Source organism: Chamaea fasciata, unplaced genomic scaffold, assembly GCF_029207755.1.
Source record: "Chamaea fasciata isolate MVZ Bird 193981 ecotype frontalis unplaced genomic scaffold, bChaFas1.0.hap1 SCAF_1, whole genome shotgun sequence".
Lineage (NCBI taxonomy): Eukaryota > Metazoa > Chordata > Aves > Passeriformes > Sylviidae > Chamaea > Chamaea fasciata.
This window is the reverse complement of record NW_027094086.1, coordinates 55,215,571-55,235,832: the sequence shown is the minus strand read 5'-3', so window position 1 is coordinate 55,235,832 and position 20,262 is coordinate 55,215,571. Positions and strand designations below refer to the sequence as shown.

Genomic DNA, 20,262 nt, shown 5'->3' with positions numbered 1-20,262 from the left:
AAATAAATAATAGTCCCAGTTAAGGAAAACTACAATTAAAACTAAATGCTTGCTTAATTTTCGTGTAGACAGTGAAGTGTACCACAGCTACTGGTACTGAATCTTACATAACTAAATCTTTTAACATCTCAGCGTCTGTTTACCAAATCAATTTTTTATATCAGAATAAAATTGCCAAAGCTCTTGAATGAATGCAGAGAATGAACAAAATTTTTTTTGTAAAGTTAAGTTTTAAGCTAAGCTTTTCAATTTTTCCTTTAGCTAGGAAGCATCTGGATTGAAGTAATGTTTAGCTGTATAGCAGAAAGTCCATGAAAAACAACAAAATATGATCATTAATTTACCAGTGTTTAGACAAGAGACAGATATTCCTCCTGCTTCATTTTTCTTCCCTACAAAGAAAGTGAAGTAAGAATATCTCTATGTCTTGTCTGTGAAATTATTCATCAAATAGCTTCGTACCTCAGTTAATAACATGTGGAGAAACTATGCTTCCAGAAGAACACAAGATGCCACATCAACCAGGGAGCAATCTCAAAGGTTTAATTGCCTGTGGGGAAATCCACCTCACCTCCTTGTGTGTGTCAGTGTGATGTTCTTGGTGATACCTGCCAGCCCCTTTGGAAGAAGTCAATAGACTCCAAATGAAACACTTAATTAGTTTATAACTTTCTGATATTGCAGATTTAATTTTAATATTATCTTAAAAGCAGTAACACAAGCACTCAGAGGAAGTTTACAGAAACATTGGCTTGCCTCTGGCTCAATCCCTATGCAGTGTTTACCTTAATCAGCACTTCCAAAGGTCACCTTTGTAGAGTAAAAGCTTTCTGACAGAGTCCTGCCCAACATAAGTTTATCCTTACACACACACACTCTATTTTTTTGGTGGGAATGGTGTGGGAGACCTTCTTTGTACCTAGAGGTTTTTAGGTGGATAGGGTCATCTTTTTCAGGTTCTTTCTAAAGGATCTCAGAAAAAATTCCAATGACAAGACTTGGGTCTCCTGCCTCAGGCAGGACTGAAATGTTTAAGGCTGTGCTTCCAGCTCTATGCTATGTGGTTGATAACAATGAGTGAAATGATTTTCTGTTTTCATATTCATGTGTTTCAAAGGTTCACGAAAATCTTTGTTCCCAGGATCACAGCAGTGAGTGGCAGCAAGCCCCTAAGCCAAACATAAGAATGCTGCACCACACACAGAAATATTGAGCTGGTCTCAGCTACATATATCTTCAGCAAACTTACAGGTCAGCAATCAATTAATTAGTTCTAAAAATACTGGTGGATCAGAGTTGAAAAAGGCAAGAGACTGGTTACATCATCATGTATGCTCATGGCCATCAGGAAATAGGTACTGTGAAGCCAGTTTTATATGCCAAAGTTCCTACAGAATAAAATACTGTTAGTCACCGACTTAATTTAATTAAAGGGTTGTTTCTCAATATTGGTTTACTCATGTCTATTGGTGATTAATATAGGGAATTTTCCACTAAGGAAATGACAGCTATCAATGGTACTGCAGAATGAAGTTGTAGAATATACAGAATGTCACCACATGCTCTATATAATCTCCTTTGACTTGAGAGTTTTACAAGTAACAGCTCTACTTCTCACTTTTTTTTTTACTCACTGCAGGAAATCTCATCCTTCACCTTGGCCCCCCTTCTTCTCATTTTAAACAAACCTGCTAGGGTTCAACTCAACTAGGGTTGTCATAGGTTTTAATGGAAGACATAGGATTTCAAGAAATAAATATCACAATCTGAAAGTGCAAAAGATGTTTTGAATATCTAGTAGGGACAGAAATCTACCAACTGTTTGTCATGCTTTGAGGACTCACGGTTTTGTCATCCAAAATGGCACTTGGACTTTTTGTAGCGTGCAACAGATATTGTAGTGAAATATGGGGGATGCGTAATATACCATGTTAATATATATAAAACACTAAGAATGACATGATTTCTAAAGAGACTGCTCTACACTGAATAAAATACACAGCCTTAGAGGCACTAATCAACTAAAAAAATTCCTTTCTCTAAGCTATTTTCTCCATGTATATCTGAGAGATAATTGCACTGCTAATTCTATATTATAGTTCGAAGGCTTTCCTTAATGGCACAATAGTCTATTTTCAAAATGAAGAAAATAATGTGCCAATTAGAATGAAATGGAATTTAAATACATTCATAATCTAAGTAATTGGTCTCCCTTTAAGTGAAGTTCTGGGTGACTGGTGGAGACACATGCAGCCACACTGTGTTAATATGCATTACCAGTCAATATAATTTGGTCAAAAGTCACATCAAGATGTGTATTAAAGAAAACACCTCTCAAGGTTAAGTAGTAGTTTTTAAAGTATCTGGTTGTGAGGCAGACTAGAAAGACAATTGTTGATATGCCTCTAATTAATTGACTGAAGAGAATATTACGTTTAGATGTTAGTTCTGATAAGAACAATATAATTAAATTGAGAATAATTGTTAGATATAGCAGTCCAAATTTATTTTAAAAAGAAAAATATATGAAAGACCAGAAAGTCAAAATAGACTAAATTAAAATATTTAGATTCAATAAAATAATAGGTAAACCTTACAACCATAAAGAAAAAAAAATCAGGCAGATAAATGTAAGCTGAGAGGCTTGTGGAAAATGTGCCTTGAGCTACAGCTGGACTGGTGTCAATTTTACCCAGTCACAAAAATCAGTTAATCACTCAGTCAATCACTCCATAGATATGTATGGTAAATGGTAACTGTGATTGCACTTAGTAAAAAATTAAGTTCAAAATGCTAAATAAATTCTTGTAAATTTTAGTGCTTTCTCTTCACTGCTGCTTTATTATAAGTTTAGCTAAACATTACTGTCACAATAGTGACTTCCAGCATAATTGTAGTTAGATATGCCATATTTATTCCTTAGGAGTTTAGTACGCCTTCTTTTTGTGTCTCCAAAGAAAAGAAAAATGGAAAAACTTACTTAAAAAAACTCCTTGGTACTGATTACAAAACACCAAATCACAGATGAAATACATGAAAAGGATAATTCAGAGCTTTAACACACCAAAGCTGTAAAAATTATTATCCTAGTTTACCTGAAATTCAAAAATGGTAAGAAGTAGCAAGAATAGAATTAAACCCACTACTTTGCACACATTTTATCACTGTTCTGTAAAGATTATAAACCCAAAAAGCAAGTGAACAAAGCCAAAAAACATATGTATTAATTGAAATAATTGATACATATATTATATATACTAATATATATATTATATGTAGAGGGAGATACTAATATTACATATTACTAATTCTCTGAGAATTGCAGAAGTAATATAGTCTAGGTGTCTACAGTACTGTGCATGATCTAAACTAGCCAATAGAAATGAGTCCATACCTAGTGTATTCTGTAAAGAAGATAGAGTAGAAGCACTTAAAACAAACCAGCATCCTCAGTATTCAACCACATAAAATGCAATTGGGAAAAATAACCAGTAGACTTAGAACAAATGGACAAGTCTCCGGTGCCGAAATACAAAGGTTTCTATTGCTTTAAGCTTTTTATGACATGGTAATCTGTAGGGGTTAGTTACACATACCCTTTCTTCTTTATCCTATTTAGTGAAAATTAAAGATAGCAACAGACAAGGGAGACAAATTTCACTATAATCATAACAACACTGACGCATAAAATAGGACATGCAACTGAAACAACATCATGTTAAGGCTGTTTTTGAGATAAGAAATGTTTCAGAAGCTGCATATTAATGAATTAGATTGGCTTACACAAATTATTTCTCTTGTTATTTGCTTGATGTTATTAAATCAAGCCAAGACAACAACAAATTCCACAAAAGAAATGTCTTTCAGTCAGTTTTTTTTTTTTTTTTTTTTTTTTTTTTTTTTTTTTTTTTTTTTTTTTTTTTTTTTTTTTTTTTTTTTTTTTTTTTTTTTTTTTCTGAGTTCCTTCAAGGGCAGAAAAATTTGTTTTTCTCAGGAGTCACTGTTTAAAAATTGTGCTGTAAATAGGATCGGCCATGTATAGGAGTGGTCTTAATGGTCTACAACTTAGGAGTATCTACCACAACCCTTGTTCGCATGTTTCAGTGTTTTCCTGTCTCTTAACTAAAAGGCTTTGCATAGATCAAATTAGGGGACTTTTGTTACACAATTAAACTGGTTGTTCCTTATTCTTCAACTAACAAAACTGGAACAGATTTTTTCATCACCTGCACTCTAATCTGCTGTTTGGAATTTTTTTTCATGCTGTAGAAATCTATTGTTTGTCTCCAGCTTTAGTCTTTTTCACCACCAACAAATATATAACTTCACTGTATCCCAGAAGCAGAAGTTTTTAGACCCCTGCTTCTTTCTACTGTTTTTCTTGCAATCCTAGGTAGTAGCATATATTATTTTGTAATGTAATTACACAATCATAATTGAAAATAAAATAAATAAAACAAAGGGAACTCAGAACCAAGCCAGACTACTAGCACAGGTAAAATAACACCTAATTTCAAATGAAGACAGGATGTCACTAGGTGAAGATTCCACAACAAACTTGAGATAGGACTCATGAGCTTTGTTCCAAGAAGGTAAATCTGTTTCTAGTCTACAGAAAACTCATGTTTTACATTGGGTATGAGAGGAAGATGCTGTTCTATAAGCTTTACAAGCTGTAACCCACTTATTACAACTGCAATGGATATTCTCATTACTCTGGTCTCAGTCTTTATTATTGCAACTCACTGCATGTGAGAAAAATTGGAGACATACTTCCAAAGGGACATGAGCAGAACAATGGTTCCCATTTCTTCTTCCTCTTGGGAAATTTTTAGTGATAGATCATTTGCTCATGTCTGAAAATATATTTGTCTTTTTTGTTTTGTTTTTTTTTTTTTTTTCTATGAGGAAACTATTCTATCAAAAATTATCTATTTGTGCATATTACTACAACTCCCAAAAGCTCAGTGCTTTCACTAATCCTCCCTTCTGCTGCATACTATAATTATAACACAGAATACAAGGTCAGTTGACTTACAAAGACCATAGCAAATGAGTGTAAAACAAGAGACAACTGACAGATAGGGAAAGACAGGAAAGTACAAGGAAATAATGAGGCAATGCTAGGCACAGTGATAGGCAACAGTCTCAGCACAGAATCATCTTAAACAGTGTGAGTCTTTTTATATTTCTTTTTCTTTTAAGTAGGTAATACTGAAGTTTAGATTTTTAAAGAAAAGACTAGAAAACGAGGAAGGAATAAGAAACTAGTTTCTGGATATTTTATGAGACTCACTTCTGAGACTGAGCTACAATCACTGGAAGAGAAAGAAGGTGATTGGTTCACAAGGGAAAAATTGGATTATAAAAATCCGGCAACATGTGCTGGCCAGGGGCTGGAGACATTGACTCAATGCCAAAAGAGTAGGAAGATGTTGGAAGCAAATAGGCTTCGAAAGTCCTGAAAGTAAAGGCAAATTGAGAATGTTTGATATAGCAGAGTAGAGAAAAACAGAGATACATATAGATCTCAATTCCATAAATAGCTTTTTTTTTAAAAGGAATTTGCCTATCGTCTGTATTTTCAGACGGTAGTTAAAGTTAAAATCTTTTATACACCAACAGTGTGTGCAACATATCAGAATCTAAAAACTGTTACTTGCTCCATTTTTTCCGAGAAGCTATTGTTAACTCCATGTAACACAAGATATTAACATAAATTAGTAAAAAGGAGACCCCAAAATGCTCCAAAATATTAATTGCACACTTAATGCTGGCCAACAGCAAACCAGTGCAGCCATATTCTGCATCCTCACTATGTTGTTGTCTATACACGGTGTCCTCAGATGAGTTTAATAATGACTGTTTGTTTGACATTCACTCAGCATGAAATACTGTCCCACAAGCCTGAAATATTTGTTGAATAAGGTGAACAGTGCCAGAATAAGCAGCCAAAACAGCAACAAAAACCTAGCCAGAAGTATTTGCTCTCGCCAAGACTGAACACCTCTCTTCACGTCTAAACAGTGATTGAAATACATTTTTCTATGATTCCTCAGAAAGGTCTCCTTGACTGCTCAGTTTTCATTGTTTGAGTAGTCTGTCCTTTGGTATGTGCTGCAATAAAATGAATATTCCTTTTCAAGGTTACTCTGTGTGCAGATTACTGCTCAGCATTAAGTACACCTGTAGCATAGAGACTCTCCAAGGTCTTTAGGCCTTCTAAATCTCATTCAGGCCTTATTTCAGAGCCAAGTTGAGCTTTGTTGGACTTTTTTTCTCTATCACAAATATTATTCTTACAGCTTTAGGAAAATAAGCAGTTTTTTACAGGAAACTGAAACTAGAGGGTACCCAAGCCACATTCCTACTATTCCAATCTCGTCTTGTACTGTTGCAGCTTTACAGACAAAAAACAAGAAACTTGAAGAAATTATAATGCACACTTTAGTCTCTGTGGTTCTATTTGAATTTCTTATTAGAACTACTCTCTCTCTTTCTGTCTCTGCAGATTACATTTTAACAAACTGTTGTCTAACATCATATAAAGATGCTGAAAGGAAATAAATAGTTTTCTGTATTATCTGTCTGTCTTTTTAAGCAATTATGGCATTTCCCTTCAGATAAGGATGGGTATTTAAAATATTAATACTTAAACAATGAATTTAAAATGCATAGATTCATATTTTATCCTAGATAACTAAAAGAATTATAGATATTTCAGTTCTAAGATAAATGCATCCAATTTTTTCAGTGTTTTTCAAACTGAATAGCATGTTACAAATTCATAAACCAGACTTCTCCTTCATAAGAAATGTTATTTTTCAATGCTAAAACCTTGAAAAAAATGCTTAATGCCATTGCCAAGTAAGTTTTAAGATTTGAAATGTTTATAGTAGGTATTTTTAAAATTTTCCTTTATGCCTCACAGAAGATGACAATTCTTAACTGAGCATAGAATTTTATTTAAAATTTCCTTCATTGTGCCAACAAGCCCTGAAAAATCAATAATAGGTTACAGTTTTTGAAAAGCCTTCATTTTCTGAAAGTACACATAGTGGAAATGAAATTAGCTACAGAAACCTACAGCTTTCAAGATACATCTGCCCATTGTCAATTTAATTTGAGAAAATAATGTCAGGGTGGTAAGATCTGCTAAAACAAATTCTATTCACAGACTCACAGAATTACAGGATCATAGAATCACAGAATCACAGAATCACAGAATATGTTGAGTCGGAAGGGACCCACAAGAATCACTGAGTTCAACTTTCAGCCCTGCACAGAACCATCCCCCAGAGTAACACCATGTACCCGAGATCATTGTCCAAATGCTTCTTGAATCCTGTCTACAAGCTTGGTGCTCTAGCCACTTCCCTGGAGAGCCTGTTCCAGTGTCCAAACACTCTCTGGGTTAAAAGGGTTTTCTTAATAACCAACCTAAGCCTACCCTCCCTAGGGAATTTCAGGCCATTCCTTGGGATCCTGTCACTGGTCACGGCAGAGAAAAGATCAGCGCCTGGCCCTCCTCTTCCCCTCACAAGGAAGTTGTAACCACAGTGAGGTCTCCCCTCAGTCTCCTCCAGTCTGAACAGACCAAGTGACAGTCTCTCCTCATGCAGCTTTCTAGTGACCACGGTGTTGCAGGATCCCTTTCCTGCTCTCCCAGGCCAGCCCTGACAACGGCCACAGTATGAAGTACGGCTTGGTACCCTGGGGAACCTTGCCAATCCTGTGGAGCCTTTTATGCTAGCAAGGCATGAGCAGCGACAAGAGAGAAAGGCGGACTCTGATAAGGGGACGACAGCTGAAGTTTATTGGTGACCCATGAGCGGGGACCTCACATCTGGAGTGTCAGCCTTAGCAGGGCACTGAACACTCTGGTACAGCAACTTATATAGGGGGAGGATCATGGGGGTGAGTTCAGTAACACACTAATCAGGATGAACATGGGAGTGGCTTAACAGGTAACAGACAAACATTATGGCAAACCAGAGAAAAGTAGGAGGGGAAGGTTGGGGTCCTCTCCAATCACTCAATGCCTTCCCTAGAACTTTCTGGACTCAGGGAGGGGTCCCAAAGTGACTGACAGGACTCAGGGGTTACATAACACCTTGATTAACAGAGAACTGTAACTTGGGAGAAACCATAAGAGATAACAGGAGGGGATGCACGGAATGAACCATTGTGGGGTACATAGGATACAGAAAACAGTATGAAAACATACTTCAAACAAACGTAACCTAAGACACACCGCTACACAGCTTCCTCTCAAGACCCTTGACCATCCTCGTGGTCCTTTTTCAGATGCTCTCAAATAGCTTGATGTCTTTCCTATATTGTGACATCCAAAAGTGAACACAGTATTCAAGATGAGGCCACCCCAGAACAGAGCAGGACAATCGCCTCCCTTGCCTGGCTGACGATGCTGTGCCTGATGCCCCCCAAAACAGGGTTGGTCCTCCTGGCTGCCAGGGCACTGCTGACTCAGGTTCATCTTGCCATCCACCAGGACCCCCAGGTCCCTTTCTGTGTTACTGCTTTGCAGCATCTCATTCCTCAGTCTGTATGTACATCCAGAGTTGCCTCATCCCAGGTGCAGAATCAGGCACTTTCCCTGGTTGAACTTCATAGAGCTGGTGGTTGATTGCCTAGCCCACTAAATTTTTGAGTTTTCTCTGCAAGGTCTCCCTGCCTTCAAAGGCTTCTCCCAGTTGTGTATAATGTGTATACTTGCTTAATATTCCTCCCAGTCCTGCATGAAAGTCATGAAGAAGTTGAAGAATACAAGGGTGAGCATGGAGCCCTGTGGCGTACCACTAGTGACAGGTTCCCAGTTTGTTGTCATTGTTTGTCCCATACACTGTAACTTTGTGCTCAACCTGTGAGCAAGTTGCTCACCCAACACATGTTGTGTTTATCCAGCTGTGTGCTGAAAACTTTGCCTAGAAGGATTCTGTGAAAATATTGAAAGTTTTGTTGAAATCCAAAAAGATTACATCAACAGGCTTCCACTGATCAACTAGGTGAGATACCACGTCATAAAAGGAAATCAAATTTGATAAGCAGCACTTTCCTCTCATAAAGCCATACTGGTTGTGAGTAATTACTGTGTTGTCCTCCAGGTGTTTTTCAATACCCCCCAGAATAACTATTTCTATGACTTGATGAGGCACTGAAATGTGACTGACAATCCAGTAGTCTCTGGGGTTCTCGTTCATGCCCTTCTTGAAAAGTGGGACAACATTCACCTGCTTCCACTCAGCTGGGACCTCTCTGGATTCCCAAGACCACTCAAAAATCATAAAGAGATGTTTTACAATGATATCAGCAGCTCTTTGAGGGTTCTCAGATTAATCCCATCAAGCCCTATAGATATGTCAGGATCCAGCTGGAGCAGCAGATCCTGCACAATTTTGGAATCAACTGGAAATTGATCATTGTTGCAGCCATGGTCCTCCAACTCAGGGCTATGGGAACCCCTTGGTGCACCCCAAAGGCACAGGCAAAGAATCCATTAAACACCTCTGCCTTGTCCAGGTTGCTGTTTGGCTGGGTAGGAAAAAGTTGTAAATTTTTGCTGCTTCTTCATGATACTCTATCACTTTTGACATTTTTTGGGCATTTTGCTGAGCTGGGAAAGAGTGTAAGAAGGGGTTAAAAAAATATGTACACCACTCTTTTTCAGGTGCTAGTCATCAGGGCTACTAAGGCTAGATGTTCACTCTTCAGGCAGTTTTGTCACTGCAGCTCAAAATGATCCCTGTCTAAACAGAAACATACAATTATTCCAATCAAATTATTCCTAGGCTGCACAATACAATTACCGAGCCTAATTTGAAAGATGAATTAATTGAAGGATTATTTTCCTTTTTTTTTTTTTTTTGCATAAAAGTCCCTGTGTAGTATATTCATAAAGAAAAGTTAAACACTTGACTTCCATGCCAGAGACTCTAAAACGATGTCTATTTTCATAAGAAACAGACTTTGTTTCAGCTCTTTCAGGGAGAGGAGGAGAATTTAGCGTGGCAAATCAGCTCTTACATTAACACAGAATCAATATATAAAAAGTAGAAAGACATAAGCGATGCTTTGTCAAAGTTTTCTTTCTTTTTTTTTTTTTCCTCTTTCACAGATTAAGATTGATTGAAAGGACGGTTCAGCATGAATTCCTCTGTATTGCTGCATCTCATGGTGATGCTGGTTCAACTTTGGCCTTGCTCTCCCAGCAGGCAGAACTCCAGAGCTCAAGACACAGTTCAGTCTTTCATAGCAGCTCGAAGAGTGAAACGTGGCTGGCTGTGGGAGCCTCTTTTTGCAACTGAGGAGCACATTTCACCACATCCTGTGTATATTGGACAGGTATGATAAGTAATGGTTCAAGGACAGCACAAGGTTAGATTTAACATGCTGATTAGCAGCTTCCACCCTGACTTGGAAGACCAAATCTCTCCAGCAACTAATGTGGAAAGAGGAGGTCAGGAAGCTGTAATAAGGCAGTACTACATCTCTCCTTTCCTGTGACCTTCCTCAAGCCAGAGAAGTCCAAGAGCTATAGGCCATGGCAGTACAAAGCACCTTCCTTTGCTGAGGACTGCTGTCAAGGAAACTTCACATGCATGCTGTTACTAAAACTAGTTCCAGACACTGCAGATGAAGGTATAAAGCTGGAAAGTTCCTTTCTTTCTTCTGAATGGAAGTTAAGGACTCATCAACATCTGGCAATTTGCTTGTGCTATTTTTGGCACTGCATCAAAGCAGCCATACTTAGTGTGGTATAGTTTACAAACAGTATTTAGCATGATTTTCTATTACACTAAGTAGCCGATGATTTACCCCTCATTAATTTTTAATGAAGCTGATTAATACTAAATCCTTTTACCACTGAGAAACTGCAGGAACCTGCATGGTTCATTAGATTAACGTAGGTTTAGCACGACAAGCAATTATTTTTACCCTCCTTTAAAAATGTGCTTTAAGATAATTGTCTTAAGGAGGGTTTATCTTCCCCCCTCTCTCTCTCTTTATCATTATTATTACTACATGTATTATTATTATTTATTTTTTTATGCTAGAAGTAATTTTAATCTTGAGATCTAGTTTTCTTTTCTTTAAGGCCCTTTTTAGATGAATTAATCAAAATAAGTTTAACTGCTAATTAACTAGCACTAAAATTTAATTGGGCCCAAAGGGTGAAGTGCTCAAAATTCACTAATTACTTTTTCACAGCCCTTTCAAAGTAATTACTATGGAAGTGTGATGTCTCACTTCTGAAAGAACAACCAAAGATGTACTATTTACTTTTAAAAAAATTATTATTACTTTTCCAAGACCTTGAAAACAGTTTCCTGCAAAGAAACTTCATAAATGTCATGTGTTTTCATGATCTTACCTTTTTATTTCTCACAGGTAAACTGGGGATTTATATTGCAGTGAAACCATTGTCTAATAAGATATATTTACTTGTGTCTTTTTATTGAGTAGAATATGCGCTGCTTTCAGCAAATGAAGTGGTAGTCTATGATCAACACATGAATTTTTAGTAATTAAGACCCTGAAGAAAACTGCATCAACGAAAATACAAAGGTAGACAGTCTCTGTTTTTAAATCACTATTCCATATCAAAATCTTTTTACAGTCAGAACTAAATTTTCAAATTTCATTTAACATAGACTCATGACTCCTTTTCCATTATCAAAATAAGAAAAAATGTGTGCATCAGCACTGCAATGGCAGATACACAAGGATGATTAAAAAAATACCTGTTTTCAGCTCTCATTTACAATGGTAAAACCATTTATTTTGTTCCCAGCCTAAAAAAAAAAAACCAAGTAAACTGCAAACCTTTTCTATTCTTTCTCAGCAAATGTCATCTGTAAGGGACCTCTCATTTAACATGATCAAGGTCATGAAATCTTTTGTGGATAAATGATTCTGAGTGAAATTGCCAAACGCAGATTTTGTCTTAGCAGCCTGCCAAAGGCATGCTCTCAGACCCTCAGGGTTTGTACACTCTGTGGTCACATCTGATCCCCATGTTAGTTTTAAGATTTAGATATAGATCACTTCTCCCATATCCTGGATTTTGTGATAAGGAAACCAAGATTTATGGATAACAAAGAAGGTTTATTGCCCTTTAGTGAGATGCCAGATTTGGATGGTGCTAAAATGAGATTGACCAGACCACTTATAGAGGTGGTAACATGGCCCATGTTTATCACACAACTATTTATGTTGAAAATAATTAGGTTGTTCATATTTTAAATGGTTCTGAACTCCTTTAGACTTGAAAATTCTCTCTTTTGTACTGGCAAAGATAATTAACTCTTAATATTATAGGCCTTAAATACCTTAACAGAACTCAGAGCAGGAACTCAAACAGTTCCTCATATCTCAGAGCAGTGTCCCTGTCACATTCTGAATAAATTATCCATCTGATGCATGAAGACAATTATGCATTATGAAAATCTAAAAATTAAAATAATTCTTCCAAAGAAAAGTTAAAACTATTTTTGCAACTTTAGAAATTATTACAAAATATTTGAGCAGATCCATTATGGAAATGTTACTTTCCTGTTCTATGGCCTCACAAATTACAGTTACCTTTAGGGTCAATAACAGTAAGCAAAACAGTGAGATAATTAAAGTCAACTTTAAGGCATATTATTTGCATTTTAAACATGTTGCTTTATAAGAGAAGGAAGTTGAATAATATTTTTTTTTAACTTCAGATTTTTCAATTAGTATCCAGGCTCTTAAATAGTTTGACATTTTTGTTCTAAAACAATAATAAGTGGAGGAAAAAATAAAAGATTATTAATGACATAATGAAAAATTTTGTTCCCATAAAATTCAACTGTGGATACCTGCCATGTTAGGAAATTAGGTTATTGCTCTTAAAATATTATATATCACTAACATTAACAGAACTATTTTGTTGTAATGAATAAATGCAGCTGGGCAAAAATTGTCTCCAAGGCTCAGCCTCATCAGAGGAATCATCACCATAAAGTTCATCTTAGCAATACAACAGAGGATGCAGATCATCCTGGAAGGAAATGGAAAATGTCTATCAATTTATTTTGGAATAAACAATACAGAGTTTTCACCACAGAATGTCTTTTCACCTCTAATATTTTAACAGGAACAGAACATCACTGTTGCACACATTTCACATAGCATTGCTGAGTAAAAAAAAAATAAAATGCTTAATAAGTACATGCGTCATCTGCAATGATAAAAAATAAGATTATATTTAGTGACCTTTGCATTGTTTTCAGCAGAATTTAGGGGAGCTGATAAAATAATGAACCAAAGTAAGTACTTAGATACATTCCCTTCACTTCAAAGTCGTTGAAGCATCTCTTTTTAGGTATATCATGCATATAAATCTGTTATATCAATACTTTAAATTAAATATTTTAAAATTTAAATAGTTGGCTGAAATTGTGACAGTACCTCCTTTCATATATTAGTGACCAAGAAGGCTTGTTAGTGACAGGGTCCACTGTAGAATTAAAACAAAGCATAAAATGAATATTTCAAGACTCCGTTCTTCCCAAACTGTGACTGATTTTTCACCTTTGTACTTTCAGCTGAAATCAGATTTAGACAAGCAGGATGGCAATTTACAATACATTTTGACTGGAGAGGGAGCTGGAAGCTTTTTTGTCATCGATGAATATAACGGCAAAATTTATGTAACACAAAAGCTGGATCGAGAAAAGAAACCTTTCTACACTCTAAGAGCACAAGCAATCAACAGGAGCACTCAGCTTCCTGTTGAACCTGAATCGGAATTTATCATCAAGGTTCGAGATGTCAATGACAATGAACCACAGTTCTTGGATGGACCTTATGTGGCCACTGTTCCAGAGATGTCACCTGAAGGTATCACATTCTCTGATTCAAACTCCTTATTTCCTGATTTTTTTCCAGACAGCTGTGTTGAAGTAAAATCTTAATAGCACATTTTACAGACTGCATCTCCATAAGAAGGAAGCAAACTAGTTCACAGGTTTGGAAATTTGCAAAAGTATGTTCTTAACCTGAGGGCTGCAAATACCTCTACTTAACATTCCTGTTTTTAAATACTTATACATTTATATATGTATTTAAATTTTAAATATTTATATATATTTAAATATTTAGGTGTCTACATCTATCCAAGTCTTTTTACGGGTTCTGGGTACATGCTTGGATTGACTATAGACACTTTTCTTTCCATCAGTGATTCAGCCTTGAAATTTGCACTTTAAGAATATAACTTTCCTAATGGAAATAGGTAGAGTACAGCAGCGAGTTGCGAAGATCTCATGGGCACCCTCACTCTCTGCATGTTGCCTACCTATTTATACTGGCAAGTCTCTTTCCTATCTGTCAGCTTCTCCTTGTTTGGATTAGACAGTACACAGTGAAGGACTGCCTTCCGATTTCCTAAACAGATGAATTTTTGTTTTCCTGTCAAGAGGAACAACCTAATCCCTTAAACTCTTTCCCACTTTCACATGATCAGACAGACCTGTACTAGGATCTGTCATATATCTGGAAACAATACAACAAATGCAAACTAAAGTCAAGATCTGGAAAATACAGGCATAAATTACATATGTATGTGTTTACATACACATATACATTTGTTATATTGTACATGTATGTTTAAAGCCTTCAAAACCCCCCGTGTGAATGCAGCTGAAATAAAAAGGCACGGTATAGATAATATCTCCAAATAACTTATCTTTGAAATCAAAGGGAAACTAGATTCTTCAGATCTTACAGAAAAGATCCCAGTAATCTTTTAAATTTATATGCCTAGTTCCTTTGCTTATTTCTGTTGCAACTGATATTGAAAAGAACTTCAAATATTTTGCTTCTTTAAATGGTATGAATCAATGAGGCCATTAATGTAATAGCCTCAGTGACATTATTATCTGCTCAACTTTTAAAGCAGAATAGGTGGATATTTTACAGCAAGCCATAAACTTTATTGTCACCGTTAGGGACACGAAAGAACCACACTTAGGTTGAGAGGCAAGCAGAGAAAGAGAAAGTTTATTATTTGGGATTTAAATAGGATTTGGAATGTGATAAAGGACTGGGAGATGAGAGGAATACCTCTCTGACCCCAGTGGTCAAGCCAGCAGTCCATCACAGACTGGAATGGAAACAATCTTCTTTGTTTATGGTACATGCATGGGAATCTCCAGTAGAAATATGTCTGAAATATAAAAACAATCATCAGAAGGCTGAAGAATCAGGGTGACACTTTATCTTCGTCTACCAGTCAGGATAGCAGTTGAAAGAAAAGGATACTCATGCCTGATATTTAATTTAAAGTGGGATTAGTGTCTTAACTTCTACCAGGACACAGCAGCTCACCATCACTACCAGCAGTAGCTACCAAAGACATACATTCTATCAATTTACTTGTTAGTGATATTTGCCACCTGCTTATACCACCTTCCACCAGGGAAATCACTTCTATTGCTTCTTCACGGTCACTTTCTTCTTCACAGACAGGAATTTTATCTTTCTGTCTTAATGATGGCTATATGGGGGAAAGAAGAAAAATAGTTAGGTAGTGTGGTACTTAAGATCAAAAATAACAGTAGTAATCTTTTCCCATACACCTCTGTTTCTCACCTGAAACCATCAACAAGCAGTTGACAATTGAGAAGTTTCACTCTATACTGCTTTGAGTTGGTTATAAAGACACACACTAAAAATGGAAGGCTCAGCTGTCTTTGTCCACTCTCCTGTGTTATCTATTATATATTTAGATTCCTAAAACATGATATGGCTTCAGCATAAGAATAATTAAGCTGCAGAAAATGTAATTTACTTTTTGATATTCCTATAATATTATTTAAAAAAAAGAGAGTAAAATATAGAAAAACATGACATTTTAAAAAAGTAAATTAAAAAATCAGAAGTAAATCCATGTCTTGTTTGTCAGAATGGGCGAGAAATGAATCACGATCCCTCTTTGCCTTCTCTCTCAAACACAAGCTTCCTGAAATAGTAAACTCACTGATTTACAATCATCCAGTGCATGATACATTAATCCAGGTCATCCAGGATCTTGAAATATTTGCTACATTACTGCTTTTACACTTGACCTCTCTAGCACTAATACCAGGGGTATTCCAGAGATCATTCTTTCATCTACTTCTTCCATGGACACACTCTGGGAATACTAATGTGTATGCATAGAATATACAAAGCAAGTGGAGTGTATACCTTGATAATGGTCAGCTCCAAAACATGAAGCAGCTGAGCCACACACCATGAGTACTTCTTGGGGTTCACTTACCCTGCTTCTCAGAAGGTAGGGATTGCACTACTGAGGTGAAACCTGTTTCAGTGTGCATTCTAAAACAATCTTACAAGGAAATTTATAAGCTCATAGCAGAGAGAAAGGGTAGCCCACTAAAATTTGCAGTATCAATAGCCTAGTGGTTAATTATAGTACGGGTTTTCTCCCAATACACTTGCATAAAACATGGTGAAGAACAGAGTTAATTTAAATGACACAGTGCAGTAGAGAGGTTTGCTCTTTGCTATGTTTCAGTGTTCTCTAACTTAAGTTCAGCTCACTGGTGCTGGGTCTCCTAACAATTTCCTCACAGAAAACACTTAGGAAGTGTGGTCAAGACTTGGGAAGGCAGATCACCACTTGTGCACCTTTTGTCTGGAACTAAGAAAGCAAGTAGAGAATAATTCAGAGCTGGTCACTTGCCTCAGACAACCACAGCAAAACCAGCAAATAGGCACAAATAACTGTGCCTGAAGTTAGTTACAAGTATCAATATAGATACAACTGTGCCAACAAATTAGACTACATTTTAATTCTTTATTAGCTTTCTTTTAATCTTCAGTACTAAATTTTATTAGGGTTTTATATGCAAGTGTCACAGAAAATGAAAAGTGTGTCAGCAAATGGACTCTCTTCTGAGAACGCAGGACTCTACCCTCAGGCATTTCATACCATTATACACTGTCTTCCTTATGGCTGTTAAACTTGTACAAATGCTGATCTGATGGAATTGTTAAGAGCCAGATGCAATAATCTATCAGTACTTAATGTCTTCATAGATCTCAAGCTCTAGGTAGAAAAATGAATAGCTATTTGCCATATGAGGGTCCTATAGTATATCTAATGGGCTGAAGCGTATAAATGGTGGCACTCCACTATATTTTGCCTGAGAAGAGTAAAAATAAGGCTTTACAGATACAAAGTATCAGTTTGCCTTAAATAAAGCCAATCCAAAAGTTCAATTGTCAGTTATATCATATGACTTTGCAATATCAGGACTAGGGCTTTGGGGTTTCTTAATATTTGGGGGTGTGTGCAGTTATATGTTAATTGTTTGTTTTAAAATAAATGATTTGTATCTATTAAATTATCTTTCTCACAATCGTATAGTTACAAATAATGGCTTTTGGGAGTTTTTGAATACAGAATATTAACATTTCAATTTCTGTCACCCAGGTACTAATGCTAGGTAAATATGATTTCATTCTGCAAATGGTTTGAGTTGGGTTTTGAGACTCCTTCATGGATTTTGGTGTTTTTTTTGTTGGGGTTTTTTTTCAGCTTCTGTGAAGTTCATTTCGGTGGATTGTTTTTTCTCATGGTTAAATGTATTAAAAAAATACAGGTTTCATGAAAGTGAAAAATTAAACACTAAGTACTCTAAAACCAGCGTAACATTTTTCTTCTTGCTACATAGTCCATATTTAATGTAGAGGTTCATGTAGTTATCACATAATCTTTGTTCTAAAAAATTGTGAGAAATCATACCCTGCTCTTTACATGGTCTCCTGTCACCCCAATTTAGAAATAAATTGCCTTCCTCCTTGGAGTGAAGGATATTTGTTATTTCTTCCTTCCAGGTCAGCTCCCTCTACTAGATTCACATTTCCATTAATTACGTCCACCAGCTGCATCTCACTGACTCCAACTGGACAAAGTCCTTACTTCTGCCTTCTGAAATACTCTAGAAGAGTTAACAGACAAGAAGCAAAGTGTGTTTGGGTCCCAGAGAAGAAGAAAATGCTGGTTTAGGTTCAGTATTTCTTTAGAATGCAGAAACTGCAGAAAAAAGATCTACCTTTAAATGTGAGATGCACAAAAGCTGTGATGATAACTTTGAAGTCCTATATATGTTGGATTTTATTCCTGATTTGCTAAATATGTTGCTATGAATAGGTCCATTCCTAAACATATTTGTGGACACTTGAGTTTGTTTAGTAGAAAATGGCATTCATGACAGACTGAAACTGTTGGATCATCCGTTGTCCTTGATCCCTTCCTAACTGGCAATTTTTTTTTCAAAGCAACTGTTCTAGCTGTTCTAGTGTTCTGTGTTCTAGTCATGCTAAATTTTCTTAGAGGATGCATTTTCTGTTATTGAGAGGGCAATTTTCATAGATCACAAGTAATATGAAGTTAAGAGTTGTGTAGCTGAAGATTCCATTTACTCTCCAGTCTTATTAAGGAATTTAGTTATTTCTGAAGCATATATGTGACCTGATTAAATATGAATCTCTAATTTTATCTTTAAAATTTCTCCAGAGTGATAGGATCTTTATATATATATATATATATATATATATATATCTATACACACACCTAAAACTTCTATATTTATGCATCTAAACACATATATCAGACATTTGATATTGTAGGTAGGTTTTGTAGGACACATAGGTCCAAAATTTGGTGGGAATTGATAACAGTTTAGTTTACTCTCTGCCTGTGAGAAGATACCATGAATTGTGTAATCACTTCAAATGCTGCTGAATAAATTGAGAGAAAAAAAAAATTAAAGGAGCAAATTATTTAATTTAGTTTAGCTTTATATGAGAAAGCTTTTTTTTTTTTTTTCATTTCTATTTAAAAGTAAAACTATTTAGCTGCTACAAAACCCAGCAGTGAATATATTTGTTTTATTTGGGAAAAATAACACTTTTTTTTTTGTCATTACAAAAAAGGTGTTTCTGGTCTAATCCCTTGAACTCCACCCTTTCTTCATCTTTTCTCCTTCAGCCTAACTATACTGCTGTATTGATAAGCAGGTGCAACTGTGTGAACATATGCCAGAAATTTTTAGAAAGTAGCTTGATTTCCTGCTGTTTTTCACCAGAACTGATATTTGTATTCTATTGCATAATCTAGGTGAGGAAAAAAGACAAAAAATAATTATTACCTTAAATATTATGTTACTGTGGATATTTTTTTTTAAAGGACAGTCATTAGAGATGGTGCCATGAGGTTACTGTCAATCTTCTATCTAGCATATGAACAGCTTCCTATCAAACAAGAATTCAAGATCTGCAGTTTGATTCCATTGTGTTTTTGCACTGGGATTTCTACCACAAGTCATTAAAGACTCAAGAATAAAATTTTTATCAGAGTCTTGTTATACCTTTTTGCTGTTTTGCTTGTTAACAATTAATTTCTTCATCGCCAGTGGGTCTACTGGTGATAAAGTGACTGCGTTTTGTTATTCTTATAGGAAAATTCCATGATATACTTAGAAATTTATTTACTCCATTGACATATTAGAAAATAGGCATGTAGTATTTTCAGCAATGAAAATGTAGTGATGAAAAATAATATACTATTTATTTTGCTTTAATTGATATTCTGAATGCAATAAGAGCAGCTGCTGAAGAAATATTTTCCCTTTTTAATGATAAATTTTAGTAGGTGCCATTTGCTCCTGTAAATTTTTAGGACTGTTTATTAGTATAACTGGTATGCTAAAAGGTTTTTGAAGATCTTATATTTTGTAATTATGAGACAATTTATACAAGAACAAAAAAAAACATAATCTATTTTATTTTTCCTTGAGGTGCTTCGGTTACACAGGTAACAGCAACAGATGCTGATGATCCTTCTTATGGGAATAGTGCTCGTCTGGTTTACAGTCTCATTCAGGGACAGCCTTATTTCTCTGTGGAGCCGAAGACAGGTACTACAAGTGAATTTGTAACTTGAAAGCATTCATAAACTCGTGAAATAGATGTAAGCAAAATTGTCTTCCTTGAGTTCAACACGAAGATCGACTGACACCACCCTACACTCTTACTGCATAGTTCCTAGATCTGAAGAAAATCAACTTTAATTTCCCATTGGAAGGTGAAGTTCTTTCACTCTAGCAAATCCAAACTTAAAAAATTATCTTGTTAGAGTAAAGAGATAGACTCTGAATATCCCAATTAATAAATTAATCTAGGAACACTTCTCAATTAACA

General features: G+C 35.7%; 1 protein-coding gene across 6 annotated transcripts in view; it reads left to right on the top strand.

Annotated features, from left to right (window-relative positions):
• The window catches only part of LOC136289883 (cadherin-19-like), a 126,164-nt gene that overhangs the window by 70,116 nt on the left and 35,786 nt on the right, over window positions 1–20,262 (top strand). For 4 of the 6 annotated variants that reach the window (XM_066184156.1, XM_066184121.1, XM_066184139.1 and 1 more), the window contains exons 2-4: window positions 10,136–10,362; window positions 13,596–13,890; window positions 19,860–19,979. In XM_066184156.1, the coding sequence (XP_066040253.1) occupies window positions 10,165–10,362; window positions 13,596–13,890; window positions 19,860–19,979 (613 nt within the window). In that variant the 5' untranslated portion in view covers window positions 10,136–10,164. The other 2 variants (XM_066184130.1, XM_066184165.1) reach the window with 2 other exon arrangements.